Here is a 21612-nt window from a genome sequence, read left to right on the forward strand (position 1 = left end):
TAAACATGAAATTTTGGATAAAATTAAAAGATAATCTGAAGAAAACAAAAACACTAAAATTGAAAAGGTATCTGCACCCCCATGTTCACCACAGCATTATTTACAGTAGCCAAGATAAGGAAACAATCTAAGGGTCCATAGATGGATGAATGCATAAAGAAAATGTGGTATGTGTGTACATGTGTGTGTATATACACACACATATATACATATACAGACACACACAATGGATATTATTCAGCCATTAGAAAAAGGAAATCTTATCATTTGCAATAACATGGATGGACCTTGAGGGAATTACGCAAAGTGAAATAAGTCAGACAGAGAAAGACAAACAGCATATAACCTCACTTGTAGATGGAATCTAAAAAAAAAATAATTTAAACAAATGAGCTCCTAGATACAGAGAAAAGATTGGTGGTTGCCAGAGATGGAAGGTGGAGGGGAGGTGAAACGGGTGAAGTGGGTCAAAAGGCGCAAACTTCCAGAAGGTGAGTCATGGGGATGTAATACACAGCATGGTGAATATGGTTAATAATACCGTACTGTCCATGTGAAAGCTGCTGAGAGAACAGATCTTAAAAGTTCTCATCACAAGAAAGAAAACTATGGTGACAGATGTTAATTAGACTTGGATCTTTTTACAATAAATACAAATATCAAAGCATTACGCTGTACAGCTGAAACCAATACAACGTTATATATCAACTATATCTCAATTAAAAATTAAAAGAATAATGATGACTTTGAATTGGGCAATAGATTAGATACGTAACGTAATCCAGTCTGTAATAGGTCTATGTAGACACAAGAAACAGCTTTCATGAAAATGTTTTAGTCCCTGGGTTCTCCCAACAGTGCTCTGCTTATCAAGTGAGAAATTCAGCTTTAGTGGAAGTTTTAAAGGCAGTAGAGCAAGGATCCGCAAATAACTCACTGGAAATAAGTTTATGAAGAAAGGTGGGAGCCTCCACAAACATTTCCATATTCACCTTGGATTTATTCCTAGCCAGTGTCAAGATTCCTCTGTGTAAAATTCCTCTGAGGGAAGAGATTCACTGCCAAATGGCCTGGATATATTAGAAATCTAGATTAAAAAGAGGCCAACTTAATGGGTCTGTATTACAATTCTTTTATTCCTCAGTTAAGTACAAAGTTTACATATGGTTATTCTCTTATTTGGGGAAAAATACTATTTTTTTTTCTGTAAAGAAAGCAATACCTTGGATTTTAATGCTGATTTTTTTCTTTCTGCCATTTTTTCTCATGTATTTGCAGCAAAATTTTTATACTACTATAGAAACTGAATGGATTGGCTAAACCAAGAGTAACAGTTAAGACAAATATATGCAGAAAGCAGGTGTGTGAGTATATGCGTATTGATGGGATGATAAAAGAAAACTGACAAATTACATTTAGAAATAAAGTCTAATCAATATGCATTATTTATACATTTGGGAAACTTAGACAAGAACTGAATTTTCGTTGTACATTTTTGTTTTTCCCTTAGTGAACAAGACCATAACAGAGAATTATACTAAAACATTGCTCTACAGCACTAATTTTGAATGAATTAAGAAATATATAAACAGGGGCGCCTGGGTGGCACAGCGGTTAAGCGCCTGCCTTTGGCTCAGGGCGTGATCCCAGCGTTATGGGATCGAGCCCCACATCAGGCTCCTCCGCTATGAGCCTGCTTCTTCCTCTCCCACTCCCCCTGCTTGTGTTCCCTCTCTCGCTGGCTGTCTCTATCTCTGTCGAATAAATAAATAAAATCTTTAAAAAAAAAAAAAAAAAGAAAGAAAGAAATATATAAACAAACATGCTTTTACAAGTAAACAAGTGATGCATAGTAGCCTGGTTATCTAGGTTTTTGGTCTGCCCGTTCCTGCTTCTAAATAGTCCTGATAACAACACCCCACGTCCTTGGAGAAATTTCCAGATTCACATGGTCCAACTGTCAATAGTGATACCACCATCCACCCCACTCCCAACAATGGGACAATCCGGGATTCTGCCCTGGGAAAGAGAAATCATCTTTCTGTTAAGATAAATTAAGCCAAGAGGAGACTAACCTGCTGCTTCCTACCGATTTCACTTCCTACCAATTTCTTCCAGTAGCAGCGAGGAAATCAAAAATCAAACCCAACACAAAGGGCAGCAAACCTCAAAAACAGAGATATGCTTGAGAACCAAATCCAGGAAAGGCTGACGCCACTCCTACCGGGTCTCGGCTTCCCAGTGACATGACCTGTATACTCTCTTTTTTGTTTCAGTTAGAGCTGGAGCTCTGTCATTAATTACCCGTGAGCAACGCATGCTACTTATAACTTAATTGTATTCACATATTAAAGCAGGGCCCCTAGGAAATCCTACTGTGTCATAAAATAAAAATTCTTTCCAGAAAAGCTGGGGAATAGTTACTAATTAAATAAAAATCATTACACATGAATGGGAAATTTTTCAAGAATGGGAGAATGTATTAAAAATAAACAAAACTTTTTAGTGTTACAAAACGTAGTTCAGAACTTACTATAAAATCACTACAATTATCAACATCATTTTATAGATGTCTAAAAATATGTGTAGTTATATTTAAAAATTAATCTCCTCTTCACCTCAACTTAGCTATCTGTGAATATATATGGTGTATGTATGCATATAAAACTTTTTTTTTTTTTAAGAAAGAGTAAATGTACAGACTTCATTGGTTTTTGCAACAACTTCCAGAAACATTTTGTCTAACCAACCCATACTCATAGATTTGGGCTAGGTATTGTATGACACTCTAAAAAAGCGTACGTATTATTATTCCTAAAATGACTCATATTTCCCATGTATCTTAAGATGAAACTATCTCAGGATATATGAGTTTTTATAAATTGCGTTGGGCTTTAAATTACTATTTCTTTTATTTCAGGCAAAAAAAATATTTAGGAAAAAATATTTAGGAAAAGACATTTTTGCTAGAGCTCTTGCTACAGCTAGCAACATTTCAATTTCAAAAAGTAAATTTGGATACCTATTCCTTAACTCTCAAAAGGTTCAGAAAAGCATAAAATACACACAGAGAGTGATAAGGCAAATAATGACTGTTAAAACTTTAGGGCATTAGAGGGACCTCTGTTATTACTCTTGAAACTTTTCTGGAAGTTTGAAGCTCTTTCAACATAAAGGTTCACAATTTAGTATCACCCCGTTATATAATTATTAGGGTATGTTATAAATATATTTATTTTCTATTTTGTGACTGTTTTCATATATATGGCCCATTTTTTTTTTTTTTTGAGATTTTCACCTTCACCTTATTCATTTCTAAGAACTCTAAGCTTCTGAAGCCTTTACCTGATTCACAGATTTCCAGAAACCCATTTGCCTTTCACTTTAGCTTATGGTGATATTTTCCCTCATGTAGTCAAATCTATTGAATGTTTCTTTTAAGTACCTTGTTTTATCTGATGGTTGTAATATACCCATTTCAAGGTTAAACAAATATCCACCTATATTTGCTTCCAGTTTGGAAAAACAAGAAAAGGAAAAAGTGATAAAAATATATGGTATAGTAGGATGGGAAAATTATTTAATCTACCTATATCCTTACCTGCTACTCAATTTAAAGAAGAAAATGAATTTGGTAAATTATATATTTTAAAATATCTTTTAATCTTTTTAATATGACTTTGTGATTCATTTCTACGGTACTCATGTAGTTACCACAAAATGAAAGATGCAGACACAGCATAAGCATGCGGAAAAGGAAAAAAAAAATTCAAGTATTTGCACTAAACCATTTTACAGACATAAGGCTTCCATTAAACTTTCTTTCTATGTTGGGCAGTGTCTAACTATAATGTCAACATAAATTTTGCCTAAAATGTGCAGCAACCTAACAGTATCCCTGCCTTTTAGGAGCGGGCTCCTGTGGAACATGGAATATTCAGGGAGCCAGATAAACGTACAGAAGCCATCCTAGGTAAATGTCCTCGATGGAAGTTCCCCTTTCAGAAGCAGTATGCCACTCTGGTTAAGACCACAGCTTGGGCTCTAAACGAGGTGGGTTAAATTCGCAGCTCTGCCCTGAAAGAGTTGTGCGATCTAAAGCAAACTACTGAACACGTCTGTGCCTCAGTTTCTTCATGTGTTACGTAAAACAGTAACAACACTTGGGAAGACTAAGCAAGTTAATACGTGTAAACCACTTGGAATCGGGACTGGCTCATTCAAGACACTCAACACATTAGCTATTTTTTACATCAGTTTTACAGAGATGAGCCTCATCTAAAAGTCTTATCTGCATTTTAATCAAAGGAAATGAAAACTACAAAGAATTTGAGACTAAAATCTCAGAATCAGGGTTTCACTGTTATTCTTCACTAAGTGCATAGTCTTGTTATGCATACAACAGAACAGATAAATATATAACACAAAAGCTACTAGAAATGCAGAGCTAACTTCATTTAAAAGACATAAACAGAAGCTTTTCAAATACCTTTGTATGACAAAAATAAAAGTATAAAGAAAAATCTGCGAAGGTGAATTTTTTATAGTAACAGAACAGATACAAAAATTTGCCATGTACTTACCTACACAAATCATAAACATATTCAAAATATTATAGACAGTGTTCTTTTATCATAACACAACAAAATAAGAAATAAAAATAAAACATGGACAAAAATGTTATAACACCTGAGAATTAAGAAGTCATTGACAAGGCACCTGACTGGCTCAGTTGGTTAAGCGTCTGCCTTCGGCTCAGGTCATGATCCCAGGGTCCTGGGACTGAGTCCACATTGGGCTCCCTGCTCAGCAGGGAATCTGCTTCTCCCTCTGCCCCTCCCCCCTACTTGTGCATGCACATGTGCTCTCTCTCTCAAAAATAAATAAGGGACACCTGGGTGGCTCAGTCGTTAAGCGTCTGCCTTTCGCTCAGGTCATGATCCCAGGGTCCTGGGATCCAGACCCACATCAGGCTCCCTGCTCAGCAGGAAGCCTGCTTCTCCCTCTCCCACTCCCCTGCCTGCATTCCCTGTCTCGCTGTCTCTCTATCTCTGTCAAATAAATAAATAAATAATCTTTTAAAAATAAATAAATAAATAAATAAAATCTTTAAAAAAAAAAGTCATTGATAATCCATGGGTAGAAAGAAATCAAAACAAATTACAAATTATATCAGTGCTTAGATAAAAGAATACCTCAACCCAAAACTATAAGATACAATGAAAGTTACACTAAGAAGAAATATTTTAGCCTTCTCTCCCTTTATTATTAAAGAAGGAACTCACTAATCTTAGTAAAGGATTAGAATACACAGTAAAATCTTACAAAAATAGAAAAAAATGAGCTGATAAAGGTGAAAGAAACTGATCAAGATAAAAAACACAGATTAAGAAAATAATAAAGTACAACACCCATTAAAACACTCTAAAGGCTAATACTTTCAAAAGCTAAATAAAATAGAGAAATATGTTTTGAGTATGCTCATAGAGAAAAGAATGTACGTGTGCGAGTGATTAGAGAGGACAAAGGACATAATTCAGAATAAATTAAAATAAGTATTTAAGAATATATTCAGGTATGTGGCAACCAATTTGCTAACTCAGGTGAAAGAAGTAATTCCCCAAAAAAGATAAAAGTTATTTAAAAACTGAACCAAATAGAGAAAGCTTGAATAATTTCCATGAGAGTTTGAAAGAAGGGTTTAAAAGTTATCATTTTTAAAAAGGCCAGGAGCAGGTGGTTTCACCAATGAGTTCATTCTCATTTTTAAAAAGCAAGGAATTTCAATATTATTTGAACTATTCCAGGCTATAGGAAAATATTAAAATCTCTCCCATTCATTTGGTGAAGTTAAGATTATCTTAGTACCCAAACCTGATAATAAAAGTATAAAAAATATACAAATTATAATTCAATGGCCTCATAAAAATTTCAGCAATTTATCAAAAGGATAATAGAAAATGATCAAGTGGAGTTCATTCAAAGAACACAAGAATGGCTCAATATAGGAAATGTAACAATATCAGCAAATTGGATAATCTATAATGAATGACAAAAAGTATTTCATAAAAATTCAGTCATTCCTAATAAGAACAGGTAATTTAGTTACCAAAAAGAAGTATTTAAATATAACACTTAACAAAAACATTAATACAAACAGAAATAACTAATCCTTAGACTTCACTGATTAAGTGTCTGAGATACTCTTACTATAGCCAAATGCCTAAATTATGGTGAAGTTTGGTGGTAGGAATTGAGAAAGATGAATAGATTTCAAATTTTCTACATATACATATCAAACACATATACAAGCATATACATATCTATGTACATGCATTCACACACATAAATAGCATCAAATCCATATATAAAAATGTATGTGTATCCCCTCAGAGTAAATATATACAATATACATAATTACACATTTGCGTTTATTCTATGTTAAAATACTAGTTTACCTGTTTAGGGAGTCGGAACAAAGAATTCTTATAGAAAATGTCCTTCGCCTGGCTCCATGTACCATCGATGATGATGATTGTGGAAGGATAAATAGGAGAATCTAATATAAATTCTTCCAAATTAGCAGCTTCAGCCCCTGGATATAATATTAATGTATCAGACTTCCGACAAACAGTTGAAAGTTCAGGATCTCTAAAAATTTTAAGAGAAAATCTTCATTAGCTTGTGAGGGGAGAAAAAGTTTATTCTTATTGTAGTTCCTTCAAAAATACAACGTCAAAGCATTTTGGTATTGCAAATGTAAGAATGAATGAGACAGCCTCTGTCGCAAGCAACAAAACAACCTCGAAGGGAAGGAAACAAGTTAAAGAGTCTATTAAAGACAATAAATGACATCTTCTTCAAACTAATAAATGGCATCTACGAAAATGTATGTCAATATCATATTTTACAGGGGCGCCTGGGTAGTGCAGTCATTAAGCATCTGCCTTCGGCTCAGGGCGTGATCCCGGCGATCTGGGATCGAGCCCCACATCAGGCTCTTCCGCTGGGAGCCTGCTTCCTCCTCTCCCACTCCCCCTGCTTGTGTTCCCTCTCTCGCTGGCTGTCTCTCTGTCAAATAAATAAATAAAATCTTATAAAAAAATCATATTTTACAGTTTCCTTTGAGATTGAGATCACGGTAAAAATCTTGACTTTCACCACTCCTAATACACATTGTACTAAAGTTCCCAGTTATTGCAATAAAGCAAGAAAAAGAAATAAAAGGCATAAAGATAAGAAAAAACCTTATTTGCAGGTGATAATGCTACTTCCATAGAAAGTTCTAGGGAAGATACAAAACAATTTCAATAAGTACCAAATGAATTTAGAAAGTCACCCAATACAGGGTTGACACACAAAACCCAAATGTTTTCTTATAAACTAGAGGCAAAAAATTGAAGGTAAGTATTCTTAAATTCCATTTACAAAGGATACCAAAAGCAGTAGGTCTCTTTACCATTATTCCATGGTTACATCATGCACTCTAAAAAAAGCTTAAATTAATATCGTTCAATTGCCAGATTAATATTTAGTTAATAATATTAATTGGCTTTAGTCTAAAAATCCATCAGTGAATAATAATTTACTGAATAAGCACTATATTAGGCTCCAAAGGAAAAAACCGAACTACTTAATATAATAGATTCAAAATGGGATGAGCTATTTGAAAATGCATCAAGTTTCTCATCCACAAACACATTTGTGGAGAGGTTAGATAGCCAAATGTCAGGAATGACCCACATAGTTTAGATACTCATCACTTTTGCAATGAAACAACCTGGATCCAAGCTGGCAGTTGGATCAAGTTTGGATATATATATATCCATCTATGAATTATAAAGAGACGATCATTCATTATAAAGAGCCTCTGTGTGAAAGAAATGACACAATGTAAATGATATGGATGCTCCCCATGTGAAAGGCTCTGATCTCACACGCATTCCCAACAAAATGGCAACATTCACAATAGCAGCACCAAGCCCAGAGCAAATCTCATCTCTGAGGGCAAGGCAAAAGAAAAAAAAAATTTTTAAAGAAAATTTTATGTAAGAAAAGTGTTCCTAAACAAAGTTTCAAAGAAGGGAAAAAATGATTTTATAAAAGTTTTAACATGGTATTATTTTCATAATTTGAAACTAAATAATAAAGGAACCTAAAATAATAAAGGAAGGGGAAAGTTTGGTCAATTCCCTGGGCTTGGAGCTAGTACTAGTCTTAGCATTTTCATAAGTGCGCTGAAAAAAATACACTTAACTGTGTAGATAGGATCAAAATAGTTAGTGAAGGCTTTGTGAATGGGCAGAGAAGCAAAAAAAAAAATCCTTCAAAGAAAAGATTTGTAGAAAATTTTAAATATACACATAGTATTTAATATATATTTATGATAATGGGTTATGTAATAGAGTATGAAATAAGATCCAAGAACATGACAGAACTGTCAGTGAAGTTATCAACTAATGGGCTGCTGCCTATAAAAATACTGGGCCTCATCAAAAAGAGTATTTTAAATAGGACAGGAGAAGGCATGCTATCCTTTAAAAAAAATGTGATGTGCCTTTAACAAGAATACTAAATATAGTACTGGTCACCGTGCCTTAGGAAAACCTTAATGGGCTAGAACTGGATAAATATGTGTTCATTTACATAAATGTATATCATATATAATTGTTAACTTAAAAAAAGAAGAAAAAACACAACTAAATCTAAGTACTCTACCATCTTGAAGGCAGTTTTAACAAAAATGAAATAAACAGTAAATATATGCCTTCCTTGGCTCAACATATATTCCTATAGAATTGAGATAATCCCTCTGTTTATTACATTTTGGCCCGTGTTTTCTGAGGGTGTTTTTGTTCATGTTTTGATTTGTCTTGTATTATTTGGAAGAAAGCGGCAAAACTTAATTTTTTTTAACCTCTTCCAATGTACCATGCTCTGGGTCTGATGGATAACGTGAAGGAAACCATTTTTTAAAGATCTGTGTAGGTAAGACTTATTCTCAATTGCCCTAAAAGGTAATTTACCTTTCCTCACTGAAGCGACGACCAATCTTGACTTTACACTTGTCCTGGGGGAGGCATGCTGCTAATAGGGGAACTGTCCGCAACACTTTGTTTTCCTTTAATTAAAAAATTAATTAAAACATAGATTTTCACTTAGACAAACACACTTTTAAATCTTTCGTGATGAACATCTGATTCATTACATAATATGTAACTTTCACAAGACGTTTATTACAGACCACAGTTTAATAAAAAGAGCTACAGTTTCTCTGATTTATCAGTATTAAATATAAGTGCACATTTTTATTCTACTTGAGTGTGTTTAGAGGTTTACTGATCAAATAAGAAGATAACATTAACCTAAATAATTGTTAAGATTATGAAAAATGAAATCTGCATTTAACTAAATTGAATCATTTATTCTGACAAATTTTATTTCAGTAGTAATTACATTTTGTAGTAATTACATTTTGTAGTATATCAACTTGAAGATAATTGCCTAAATCTTTATGTCCAGAAGAGAAGAAGGGCCAAAAAAACAAAATCATGGGGCACATCAAAATGACACTGAAGCCAATCTAGAAGAGCTCCCAGAGACCAAAATGGTACAATTTGAGTAGCAAACTAAGTAGCAAAGTATCTGGATTATGACATAAAATATAAAATAAATAAATAAATAGGAGCGAAAAGATAAATCCTCCTTATAGAAGAATTCCAGGTAATAAACATAAGAACTCGGTACTTCAGCAGGAGGAGCTTAACCTTTCCTACCCAACAGAATGTGGGCTGGATTTATAGCCTACTTCCAAACAACAAAGAGTATGGAAACGGGAAAAATTTAATAACCTGAGAGCAGAGAAATCTGGTGACCATTCCTGTAAACTCCATTAACTATCATCAGTGTTTTTTTCCAACATCCTAGCTTCCACCTTCCCTGTCACAAGAATTCTATCCTTTATCCTAGTATACCCAGCTGATTTGCTATTTTGCCTGAGCCTGCCTCTTCTCGGTTATTTTGGTCTACAGTGATCAGTCACTGTCTGGCTTTTCTCCACCAGCCCGACTGGAAATGTTAAGCCTGATCTACTAAGTGCCAGAAGCCAGGTCCCCTACATACAAACCCCTGTTACCTTTATCAGTTTATATAACATTGCTTACACATATATCCTCACAGCAAATAATGTGACCATTATAGCACAACACCCACAGCATATTAATACACAAAAGAGTGATGTTTCATGTGAATTTACTAAAGTAACTAAAAATAAGTTTATAATTACATTACTTATGTTTATAACAGAAACAAGAAGCATGGTAGTTAACAGTATTCAACACACACACAAATACACCCTTTGGGGACATTTTTGTGTTAACCTCTTTTGTCCTAAGTCTCTGAAGTGTTGATTAAAATAATATGAAAATAAATCTAGAGATACCGAGAGTAGTTAAATTCATCTACCTAAAAGTTGGAAAACAAAATAGGAGAGTCAGAATTTGTTGGGATTTGCAACTAAAGAGACCATGTCGCAAGCCAGAGCTGTGACGAGCCTAGAACCAATGTGGAGTAGCTCCTATGACAAATGGGATGAGGAGAGGTGAGGGGAGAGGTTTGGGACATTCTCCAGTATGTCCTATTTTCTTCCCTTCTTACTATCTCTATGAGACTATGACACACACTACTTAAACCACTCTCCAAACTTCTATCAACATATGTATATATGTCAAATTAAACAGTTCAGTGTCAAAAGATTTATAATGTAACCAGAAACAGTCCCCACTACCACTTCCCAAAGGCAATCACTTTAACTCTTTCAGCTATTTCTTCTAGTAGTTACCTCCATACCTGTATAAAACGTGTCTTACTATTTCTTGATTTATCAATTTTAGATATTACTTACAAACTACCATTTATCATCATCATCATACCTGACTTAATGTACATAATTCTAAGTACATTATAGATAGATGGATAGAAAGAGAGAGACAGACTGATTCATTTACTGCTCACAATAAACCAGTAAAGAAGTGTATCTTTTATCATATCCATTTTCCTAATGATGAAACTAAAGCACAGAGAGGTTAATTAACTTGCCCAAGGTTACAGTTTACAGAGCTATTCAGGCTTTAAAGTCAAGCTGTCTGTCTCCTGAGCCCTTACTCTTAACTAATGCACTGTATAACCACAGCCTCTTATAATAAGTGAGGATTCACCTTTCTTTCATCACTCCTTACCATCACATATTCTCATATTTTTAGTTAAATCAATAAACAGTGCTTACATCACTATGGCTATAGAAACACTACTCACAAAGGCCACACGGTTTCACAGAACATTTCTTCCTTATAGATATTTTTGTTACTTTTGAGATAACCATTTTATTTTATTCTTAAGTACTTTTCTACAAACATACACCTACTCTTTGAAATGCTCCATCATATCACCTCCATATCATCCACTCCAAATGGTCTTCAATCACTTTTTAGGGGGAGTCATCAAATTGGAATACTCTTTTATTAAAAAAAAAAAAAAAGTATGCTGATATTAAGCACAAGGAAGACCAGTATTATTGAGTTAGGTTAGAATTGAAAAGCTCCTTGGATGATAAGAAAAAACAGTATGATATAGTTATATAACTTGTATAAAATACGTTTGTAGCACACACAGTTATAGATGGATCACCTACACCGTGAACTAATCGTGAAAAAAAGGAAGAAAGAAAGGAAGCAAAGGAGAGGAAAAATGAATGAATGAATGAATGAATGAGATATTTGAAAGCATTAAATTTGCCACAAATCAATGAAAACACCTATATTTTTGACCTTTCACTTTTTAATTTTTATTATGGAAGTATAATTGACATACATACAATAGTATATTAGTGTCAGATACACAACACAGTGATTTGACAATTCTATACATTACACATGCTTACCCCAATAAGTATAGTAACCATCTGTCACTACCCATTATTACGATATTAATAACTATATTCCCAATGCTGTACTTTCATCCCCATGACTTATTTACTTTATAACTGGAAACTTGTACCTCTTAACCTCTGTTACCTATTTCACCCATCCCCCCACCGCCTTCTCCTCTGGCAACCACCGGTTTGTTCTCTGTATTTATAAGTCCGTTTCTGTTTTTTATTTGCTCATTTGTTTTGTTTTTCAGATTCCACTTGTAAGTGAAATCATATGGTATTTGTCCTTCTTTCTCTGCCTTATTACACTTAGCATAATACACTCTCCATGTCTACCCATGTAGTCACAAATGATAAGATCTCATTCTTTTTTAAGGCTGAGTAATATTACTCTGTGTGTGTGTGTGTGTGTGTGTGTGTGTGTGTGTGTGTACACACCACCTCTTCTTTATCCATTCATCTATCAAGGACACTTCGGTTGCTTCCATATCTTGGCTATTGTAAATAACGCTGCAATAAGAATAGTGGTGCATATATCTTTTCAAATTAGTGTTTTCATTTTCTGTGGGTAAATACCCACTGATGGAATTATTGGTCATATGGGATTTCTTTTTTTAATTTTTTGAAGAATCTCCATACTTTTCCAGAGTGGTTGTACCAATTTACATTCCCACCAAAAGTACATAAGGGTCCCTTTTTCTCCACTTTTTCTTTCCTGTCTTCTTGATACTAGTCATTCTGACAGGGGTGAGGAGATATCTCATTGTGGCTTTGATTTGCATTTTCCTGATGATAAGTGATGTTGAGCATCTTTTCATATGTCTTTTTGTCATATGTATGTTTTCTTTCAGGTCCTATGACCATTTTCAACTGGATTACTTGTTTTTGATGTTGACTTGTGCAAGTTCTTTTATTATTTTGCATATTAATCCCTTATCAGATTTATCATTTGCAAATAATTTCTCCTATTCCATAGATTGCATTTTCATTTTGTTGATGGTTTCCTTCACTGTAAAGAAGCCTTTAATTTTGGTGTAGTACCAACACTATAACACTATTTTTTTGTTTTTATTTCCCTTGCTTGAGAAGACATATTCATAAAAATGTTGCTAAGGCCAATGTCCAAGACTTCACTGCCTACGTATTCTTAAGGGAGCTTCATGGTTTCAGGTCTCACATTTAGGACTTTATCCATCTTGGGTTTAGTTCTGTGTGTAGTATAAGAAAGTGGTCCAATTTCATTGTTTTGAATGTAGCTGTTCAGTTCTCCTAACACCATTTATAGAAGAGACTGTCTTTTCCCCATTGTATATTCTTGCCTCCTTTGTTTGTAGGTCAATTGACCATATAAGTGTGGGTTTCCTTCTGGGCTCTCTATCCTGTTCTATTGATCTATGTGTCTATTTCTGTGCCAGTACCATAATACTGTTTTGATTACTACAGCTTTGAAGTATATCTTGAAATATGGGATTGTGATGCTGTGTTTTGCTCTTCCTTCTCAAGAATGTTTTATCTATTCAGGGTCTTTTGTGGTGATATACAAATGTTAGGATTACCTGCTCTGGTTCTGTGAAAAAATGCTGTTAGTATTTTAAAAGGTATTGCATTGAATTGGTAGAATGCTTTGTGCAGTATACATATTTTAATAACATTAATTCTTCCAATCCATGAGCATGGTATACCTTTCCATTTGTTTGTGCCATCTTCAATTTCTTCCATCAGTGTCTTATAGTTTTCACACTATAGGGCTTTCACCTCCTTGGTTAAATTTATTGCTAAGTATTTCATTCTTTTTGGTCTAACTGTAACTGAGATTGTTTTCTTAATTTCTCCTTTTGCTACTTCATTGCTAGGGTACAGAAACACAACAGATTTCTATATATTAGCTTTTTATCATTCAACTTTACTGAATTCAATTATTCTTGTAGTGTTGGTGGAGTCCTTAGGGTTTTCTGTAGTTCTTTGTCATCTCAAATAGTGACAGTTTTACTTCTTTATTACCAATGTAGAGGCCTTTGAAAACTTAAAATTGCCACAAATCAATGAAAACACATACATTTTCAACACCATCTTATGTCCAGAACCACAAAATAACGAAAAGACACCATACCATGTATACTGCAAAATGAAAAAAGCATTCACCATCAAAAATCAAGTTTTATCCAAAACTGTTATGGCCAGTAAACTATCATTTTTCATACATCTGAGCTGCAGAGTAGGGCAAATTTAAATGCAGCAAAATAATGCTAGTGACCAAATTGTTCAAATTCTGAAAAAAGCATATTGTTGTTAACACTAAAAAAAAAAAATAGGCTGCCCAACAAATGGAATATTAAACAATTTGCAATAAAAGAATAAGTGTTTTCACCATTTGGAAAAGGAAAAAGACAGACTGATATCTCTGAAGTCTTTGTTAAGGATTTTAAGTGGTAAAGGCTTCAGAAATTCAAGAAAAAAATTATTCCTTCCTTCAAAAGTCTAATTCAGTAGGTTATGTTCTGAGTTCCCAAATGCTGGAAGAATTTTAACTTCAGTTAATCTAAACCCATTTTGTACCATGCATCAACTAGTTTTATAATGATTATCACTTATGGTTACCAATGAAATCCTTTCATCCATCCTTCATTACTGCAGTTAATCATGAATTACAAACACACATACACACCAGTACATGCATAATTTTCACCTATATAGGAAAGTATTAATTAAAAAATCTTCATATACAACATATATGCTATAATATATACATATTTGCTCTATTCATTAAAGGAATAAAACTTTATTTTATACGTGCTTTTTATAACACTAAAATACTGCCAGTTACTCTAATTTAACAAAAAACAGTAAGAAATATAAGCTATGATCAAAATTTAAAAAGCAATGATTTTCTTAGTTCTTCACTCACAAAATCTCATTTTTTCTTCACACAAAATTGTTGGCATTTTAAATTCCTATACTATTCAATTACCATTTTTATGAAATAATACTGTTTTATGAAATAACAATTTTTATGTCTCTAAAGCATATGACATGACACTACGCTATAATACATAAAAGAAACTTTTTTCCCAAAGACAAGCATTTATCATCAATTTATTTTCAGAAATGTTAAAGAGCTGGAAGATATCAGTATGTTCAACAGTGTATTTCCTCTTACATACTAATATTCTATTTGAAATTACGTATTTTACAAAATCTTACCTCTGCTGGGTGCTGAATTATGTACAAATGAGTAGAGATGTGCAGAGGATGCAACGGTAGAAATGGACACAAACATACTTTCTGAGGCCGGCTAAAGGGCAGAAAGAAAAAAAACCTGTAAATGTTTAAAATACAGTGATATAATAATAACCTAAAACTTGAACATAATCCCTCTCCTTTATGTAAAGAGATTTGCTAAATTTGCACTCTTTTAAAATGAAACACCAAGAATGAATTTAATCAATTAGACTTCAGAAATGAGAATTTGGAAAAAGATGCAAGTAAATTCTGTACCATCTATAGAGATCAAAGTACCTCAAAAACTCTTGTCTAAGTTATCATTAGTGAAGAATACTCATAAGCCATCATCATGGTCTTTTTATTCATGAAGCAACACTTACTAACTGGCATTCCAAATCAAGAATAGATCCGACGTCAAAGAGAAACCTGGCAACTCTTCTAAATCTTCTGATATTGGAAGGAAAGATAGGATGATAAAATATAAGAATATAATTACCACCTAGAAGAGAGTTCTAATCAAACTTGCCAATCCACTGTAAAAAGAAACCCAAATGGGCCACCGGATTATATTAAGCTAGAATTATATCCACAGAATGTCTGTCTTATCCATTTATTCTCCCTTCTTTTATTGTTCATTTTGTTTTTGTTTTATTTACTTCTTAGTGCTTTACTATTGTTTCAGTAACATTTAATGACTCGTTACAAAATTCAAATGGAATAAAATATATATTTCCATCACAGTCCTCCAAACTAGGGGATTCTCTTCTCTAGGGGCAACTAATGACCAATTTCTTGTGTGTCCTTCCAAATGTATTACAGAAATATACACGGATCTTCTACCATTAAATCCCATATTTGATATGTGTGTTTATAATATGAAATTCATCAATTGGCCAGATACCATGGGAGAAAATTTTCATGACAGACCACTATTACAGGCAGATGTTACGTGCCATTACAACAGTACACAAATGAATGCTATATTAAAGGGAATTCCCAACAGCATACTGTTACTACTACAAAACTGACTGCTATCAACTCCTTCCTCAGTTTAACTTACATAGAGTTATAGCCAGAGGTAAGAGATGATTACATTAATAAACCATAGAGTGTGAATAAATTGGTTCAATTGTATCTACCACCTCATTCTGTAAAAAACTGTTAAACCTATTCTCCTGCTGAAGAAATTATCTAAATGATATCTTAGAAGTAAAAATATATTATACAACATGATCCCATCTCCGCTCTCCACCACTGAACCTGGAATAGATGCTCAACCCAAGGAAAACCAATATACTCCCTTTCCAGTGATGTCTGAAATGATTCAGTATGATTACTCTGCCCTACAATGGATTCCCTCTCAGGAATGTGAACAGATTAATAGGGATAGTGAACATCTTTCACTGGTCACAAGAAGAGTAAACACAAGTAAATACAGACAAGAACAGAGAGTGGTTGATGGAACTGAGACTACTGACAAAGAAATCAAGGGCTGCAATTAGAAAAAAAAGATTACTCCCTGAGTAGAAAGATGAAGAGGATGAAGCACATTCAAATTCTAAAATTTTAAGATTCTGATTTTTAAATGAAACTATATGACTGAAATGCACAATCAAACGTCAGTGAAATTCTCATAAAACGTAATTTAGTAACAGCTGAATCCAATTTAAAAATTCAGAATTAAAATGAGGGTCACCAGGGTGCCTGGCTGGCTTAGTCAGCAGAGCATGCAGCTCTTGATCTCACAGTCATGAGTTCAAGCCCCATGTTGGATGTAGAGATCACCTAAATAAACTCAAAAATATATATACTTTAAAAATGGATATCACCTTAAATGTCTGTAAGTTGTATGACAGGCTATGAAAGAGTGCAAGAAAACCATCAAATATCCCATAAAGGAAATAACCACATATCAGTAAAGGCAAAGAACTGCAAATCCAGTCAAGTAAACAAGCTGAGTAGATGCTGCAGATTTTTGTGGGCAGAAAAACACTAGGTAAAATAAACCTTGAAAATAACATCTTTAGTTTATCACATATACAGTGATTATGAAAGTCCTCAGTATGACTCTTGAGATAGTGCAAAGAACTGTTCTGGATTTTGGTAGCTCTGGTTTTCATGTCTGACCAAAACTGCTATTTGAAAAAGACAAAAAAAAAAAAAAAAAAAAAAAAAAATTAGTTACCTAGAATAGTAGTGTCCTTCCTGGGAACACATCTTTGAACTTTAGAAAGATTTAGAATTAACTAGTTTGGACAGTTCCACTTCCAGGATGACAGGGAAAGTGCTTCACAGACCCAAAGTCCAGTGAAATAAGCAAAGCTGACAAAAGCTATTTTAAAAAACAATCATTGAGGGGCGCCTGGGTGGCACAGCGGTTAAGCTCAGGGCGTGATCCCGGCATTATAGGATCGAGCCCTACATCAGGAGCCTGCTTCTTCCTCTCCCACTCCCCCTGCTTGTGTTCCCTCTCTCGCTGGCTGTCTCTATCTCTGTCGAATAAATAAATAAAATCTTTAAAAAAAAAAAAAACAATCATTGAGGGGTGCCTGGGTGGCTCAGTCTGTTAAGCATCTGCCTTCAGCTCAGGTCAGGATCTCAGGGTCTTGGGATCGAGTCCGCATCTGGCTCCTTGCTCAGCAGGGAGCCTGCTTCTCCCTCTGACTGCTGCTTCCCCTACTTGTGCACGCGCTCTCTCGCTCTCTCGCTCTCTCTCTGACAAATAATAAAATCTTTTTTAAAAAAATCACTGAAAAACAGAAATACTCTATGATCCAGCAATCGCACTACTGGGTAGTTACTCAAAGAATACAAAAACATCTACTTCATAGGGATACATGCACCCCGATGTTTATAGCAGCATCATTTACTATAGCCAAATTATGAAAGCAGCCCAAGTGTCCATGGACTGATGAATGGATAAAGAAGAGGTGGTATAAATATACAGTGGAATATTATTCAGTAAAAAGAATGAAATCTTACCATTTGCAACAACACGGATGGAGCTAGAGAGTATAATGCTAAGCAAAATAGACAAATACCATATGATTTCATTATTAGGTGGAATTTAGGAAAAAAAGCAAAGGAGGAAAAAAGAGAGAGAGGCAAACAAGAAACAGACTTAACTATAGAGGACACGTTGCTAGTTACCAGAGGGGAGGTGAGTGGGGGGGATGGGGGAACTAGGTGACGGGGATTAAGGAGGGCACTTATGATGAGTATGATGAGTACCAAGTGATGTATGGAATTCTTGAAACACTGTATCATATACCTGAAACTAATATAATTCTGCATGTAAACTAACTAGAATGAAAATTAAAAGTTCAAAACAAACAAACAACAACAACAACAACAAAATCACTGAAAGTCTCTGGAAATGTCCAAGGGACATATTCAAAGGAGGAAACATTATTCAAAAAAATCTACAAAAACTTGGTACTGGGACAGTTTGTGGCATCTGAGCCATTACCAATTTCCTACCTTGACCCGGCTCAAGTTGACAAACTCCACTCCCAGTAGGTGTGGCCAAGAGAACAGAGGCCCCTCTGTTAATCTGTTAATCAAGGTTTATCCCACATGTTACAAAAAAAGTAGGCCACCGGCTTTTCTCATACCCTCCAACTCCAAGCAGAAGAGGCTACATTCCTGGTGAGGATGGCCAAGAGAGCAGAGGCTGCCTTCCTCCACCCAGCCTCCAGCTAGAAAACAGAAGCTTGACCACCGTGTAGGAGGCCAGAGGCTACTGCTCAGCCCTGCGCCCAGAATAGTGGCTAGGAGAGTCTGCCCAAGAGGGGCAGACTGTAAGAAAAGAGAGTTCTGAAGCTCCTCCCAGAGGAACCGAATTCATTTGAAACAGAGCATGAGCAAGTTCAAGCCTAAGAGTGCTCTCAAAGATAGTAACTCCTCTTAATGAAGAGCAACAAGCTGTATGATAAACCAGCTAGATCATCAGAAAGAACCAAGGAGAGACAGCTAAGAAGAGCACACCTGCTGTCAGAGCAAACCTCAAAGAGTGGCCTGAAAAACCACCCCTGCCTGAATGTAATTGGATCAGACTGCTGAGAAATTTATAGCCTAGGGCACTGTATGGAAATAATAGGACAATCAGCTGGTAATTAGTGGAGCCCAACAAGCAGGATATGATACCCAAAGAAGAAGGCAGCTTAAGAAAAAGATCTGGAAAAGAGACCTTCAAAGAGAACCCTGCTAAAACCTTTGTGATAGTGGTGATGTCTGCGCGACTCAGCTAATGTAACAAAAACCTCTGACTTGTATAACTTAAAAGAATGAATGTCATGGTATATGAATCATATCTTAATGCAGCTGTTATTTTTAAAAATGTAAAAATGCAGTAGAAAAAGAATGTTCAACTTAATGAGTAAGAGAGAGGTGTTTTGTTACTACTGGCATTATGGTATCTGAAGGCGGCCTTCCTTTCCTACAGTGTAAGCTGCAGGAGGGCAAAGACTTGGCCTTTCCACTTTTCACCCCAGCTCTGAGCACAGTAAGCTATCAATAAATACTGCCGAATACTTGAAGGAATACCTTTGGATTCCCTCTTGCCTCCACCTCGGGATGCCTTCCTCCTCCTACACAATTTCTTATCCTATCCCTTCATTTTCTAACACACCAAATATTGATCTCTCCTTCATTTCTTCTCTAATACTTGAGCAATTAGTTTGTAATATAAATGAAATTCAGAATCTCAAGTCTCCCTTCGCTGTAATTTGTGATCATTCTGGTAAGCAGTAGTACATAAGAGGCAAAAATATTTACTGAAGAAAATATTTACTTAAAAAAAACAGCATTTTATGTGTAAACAACATAACTATGATTTAAGCTAAAACTAATTGTTTTGGCTTCTACTTTGACAGGCTCATAAAACATCATTACCTATTTATTTTAAAGCATGTCCCCTTTATTAACCTAATTCTAATTCCAATTAGCTCAAACTAATAAAACTATAGCTCTTTAAAACACTTTGCATTCCAATTGATCAACTTTATGTTCAGCAAGTTACTTTACAATATAAATTTGTGCTTATTTGTCACTTTGACGGCAATTTTGCTCATAACTTCCTCCTCCGCCATAGCCTGCAGTACTGCACTGGTGCCTAGCCGTCCAAGTATTAAACCACCTCTTACCAAACTACTGGGTAAGTAGCAGAGTACCTGCTCTCCTCCTCCTAAAACCTTTTCCAAAGAACAAAAAAGTCTCCCTACAACCAAACTTAACGCCAGAAGGTTTAAATATTTCAAACTGATAATGGATCAAGTAAGTTATAAATTCAACAAATTTTCATTCAAATATTTACTGTACACTTAATTATGTGCCAGACATAGGCACCTGGGACAATAAAACAGACAAAAACTCCGCCCTCATGGAGCTTATTTGTTCTGTCTGTAGTAGAAGGAATTTCTTAAAAGTTCCTTGCTTCCTATGAACTATTACAGTTGACAGGAAAATAGATACCAAATAACTACACATCAAAACTGATTATTTATAATAGTAAACATTCATTTTGAAATAAAAATCAAGGGGCGCCCAGGGTGCCTTGGGTGGCTCAGTTTGTTAGGTATCTGCCTTCAGCTCAGGTCATAATCTCAGAGTCCTGGGATGGAGCCCGGTGTCCTTGGGCTGCCTGCTCAGCGGGGAGTCTGCCTCTCCCTCTCCCCTTGGCCCTCCCCACCACTCCTGGGCGCTCTAGCTCTCTCAAATAAATAAAAAAATAAAATCTAGAAAAAAAAAATCAAGGCGTGCCTGGCTGACTCAGTCAGCAGAGCACGCCAACTCTTGATCTCCAGGCTGTAAGTTCAAGCCCTACGCTGGGTGGAGAGATTACTTAAGAAGTAAAATCTTAAAAAATAAATAAATAAAATAAAAACCAAGCTACTTCTAGAATTTATGTAGATCTGAAGAACAAATATTAATATCTGAAGAAATATCTACTGGTCAATTGGGTATAGGCTTAGGGAATAACTATTAAGATATGTCACTGACAAGGTCATTCATTATCTTGCTATGTGGTCTTGAGCACATCATAGGTTTTCAGTGCCCTCCTTCATTAAACTTATAACACACCACATATGTTCTGGGGAATAACTCCTGAATTGTAGGCAAAGGTTATAAAAATATAATCATTGATGCCTAGTAGTTTTCAGCTAATTTATAACAGAATGACCAAAGTAGGAGTGGAAATTTTTCTCTCTTTTATCTTTGCAATACTTTGTGACTGTAGAAGAGAGAAAAATTTACAATGCATTGCAAATGTATTACAAATACTGTTTTCCATCATTGGGATTTATCTTCTTTAAAATCTATACAACCCAATTAAGGTTAATTACATTCTTAAAATATAAATGGAATTTTCAAATAATTTCCCTGAGGAAGTTTTATGAAAAAACCTTCTTCTTCTTTTCTCGTTAAGGATGTAGGAATAAATATGTAGGTTTTCTGTCAGA

General features: G+C 34.8%; 1 protein-coding gene across 1 annotated transcript in view; it reads right to left on the minus strand.

Annotated features, from left to right (window-relative positions):
* DTWD2 (DTW domain containing 2) overlaps nt 1-21612 on the minus strand; it is a 94082-nt gene that overhangs the window by 59857 nt on the left and 12613 nt on the right. The window contains exons 2-4 of the mRNA XM_057307492.1: nt 15131-15221; nt 9027-9121; nt 6459-6651 (exon numbers count right to left, since the gene is read on the minus strand). Of these exons, the coding sequence (XP_057163475.1) occupies nt 6459-6651; nt 9027-9121; nt 15131-15221 (379 nt within the window). The remainder of the gene's footprint in view (nt 1-6458; nt 6652-9026; nt 9122-15130; nt 15222-21612) is intronic.

This window comes from Ursus arctos, unplaced genomic scaffold, assembly GCF_023065955.2.
Source record: "Ursus arctos isolate Adak ecotype North America unplaced genomic scaffold, UrsArc2.0 scaffold_5, whole genome shotgun sequence".
Lineage (NCBI taxonomy): Eukaryota > Metazoa > Chordata > Mammalia > Carnivora > Ursidae > Ursus > Ursus arctos.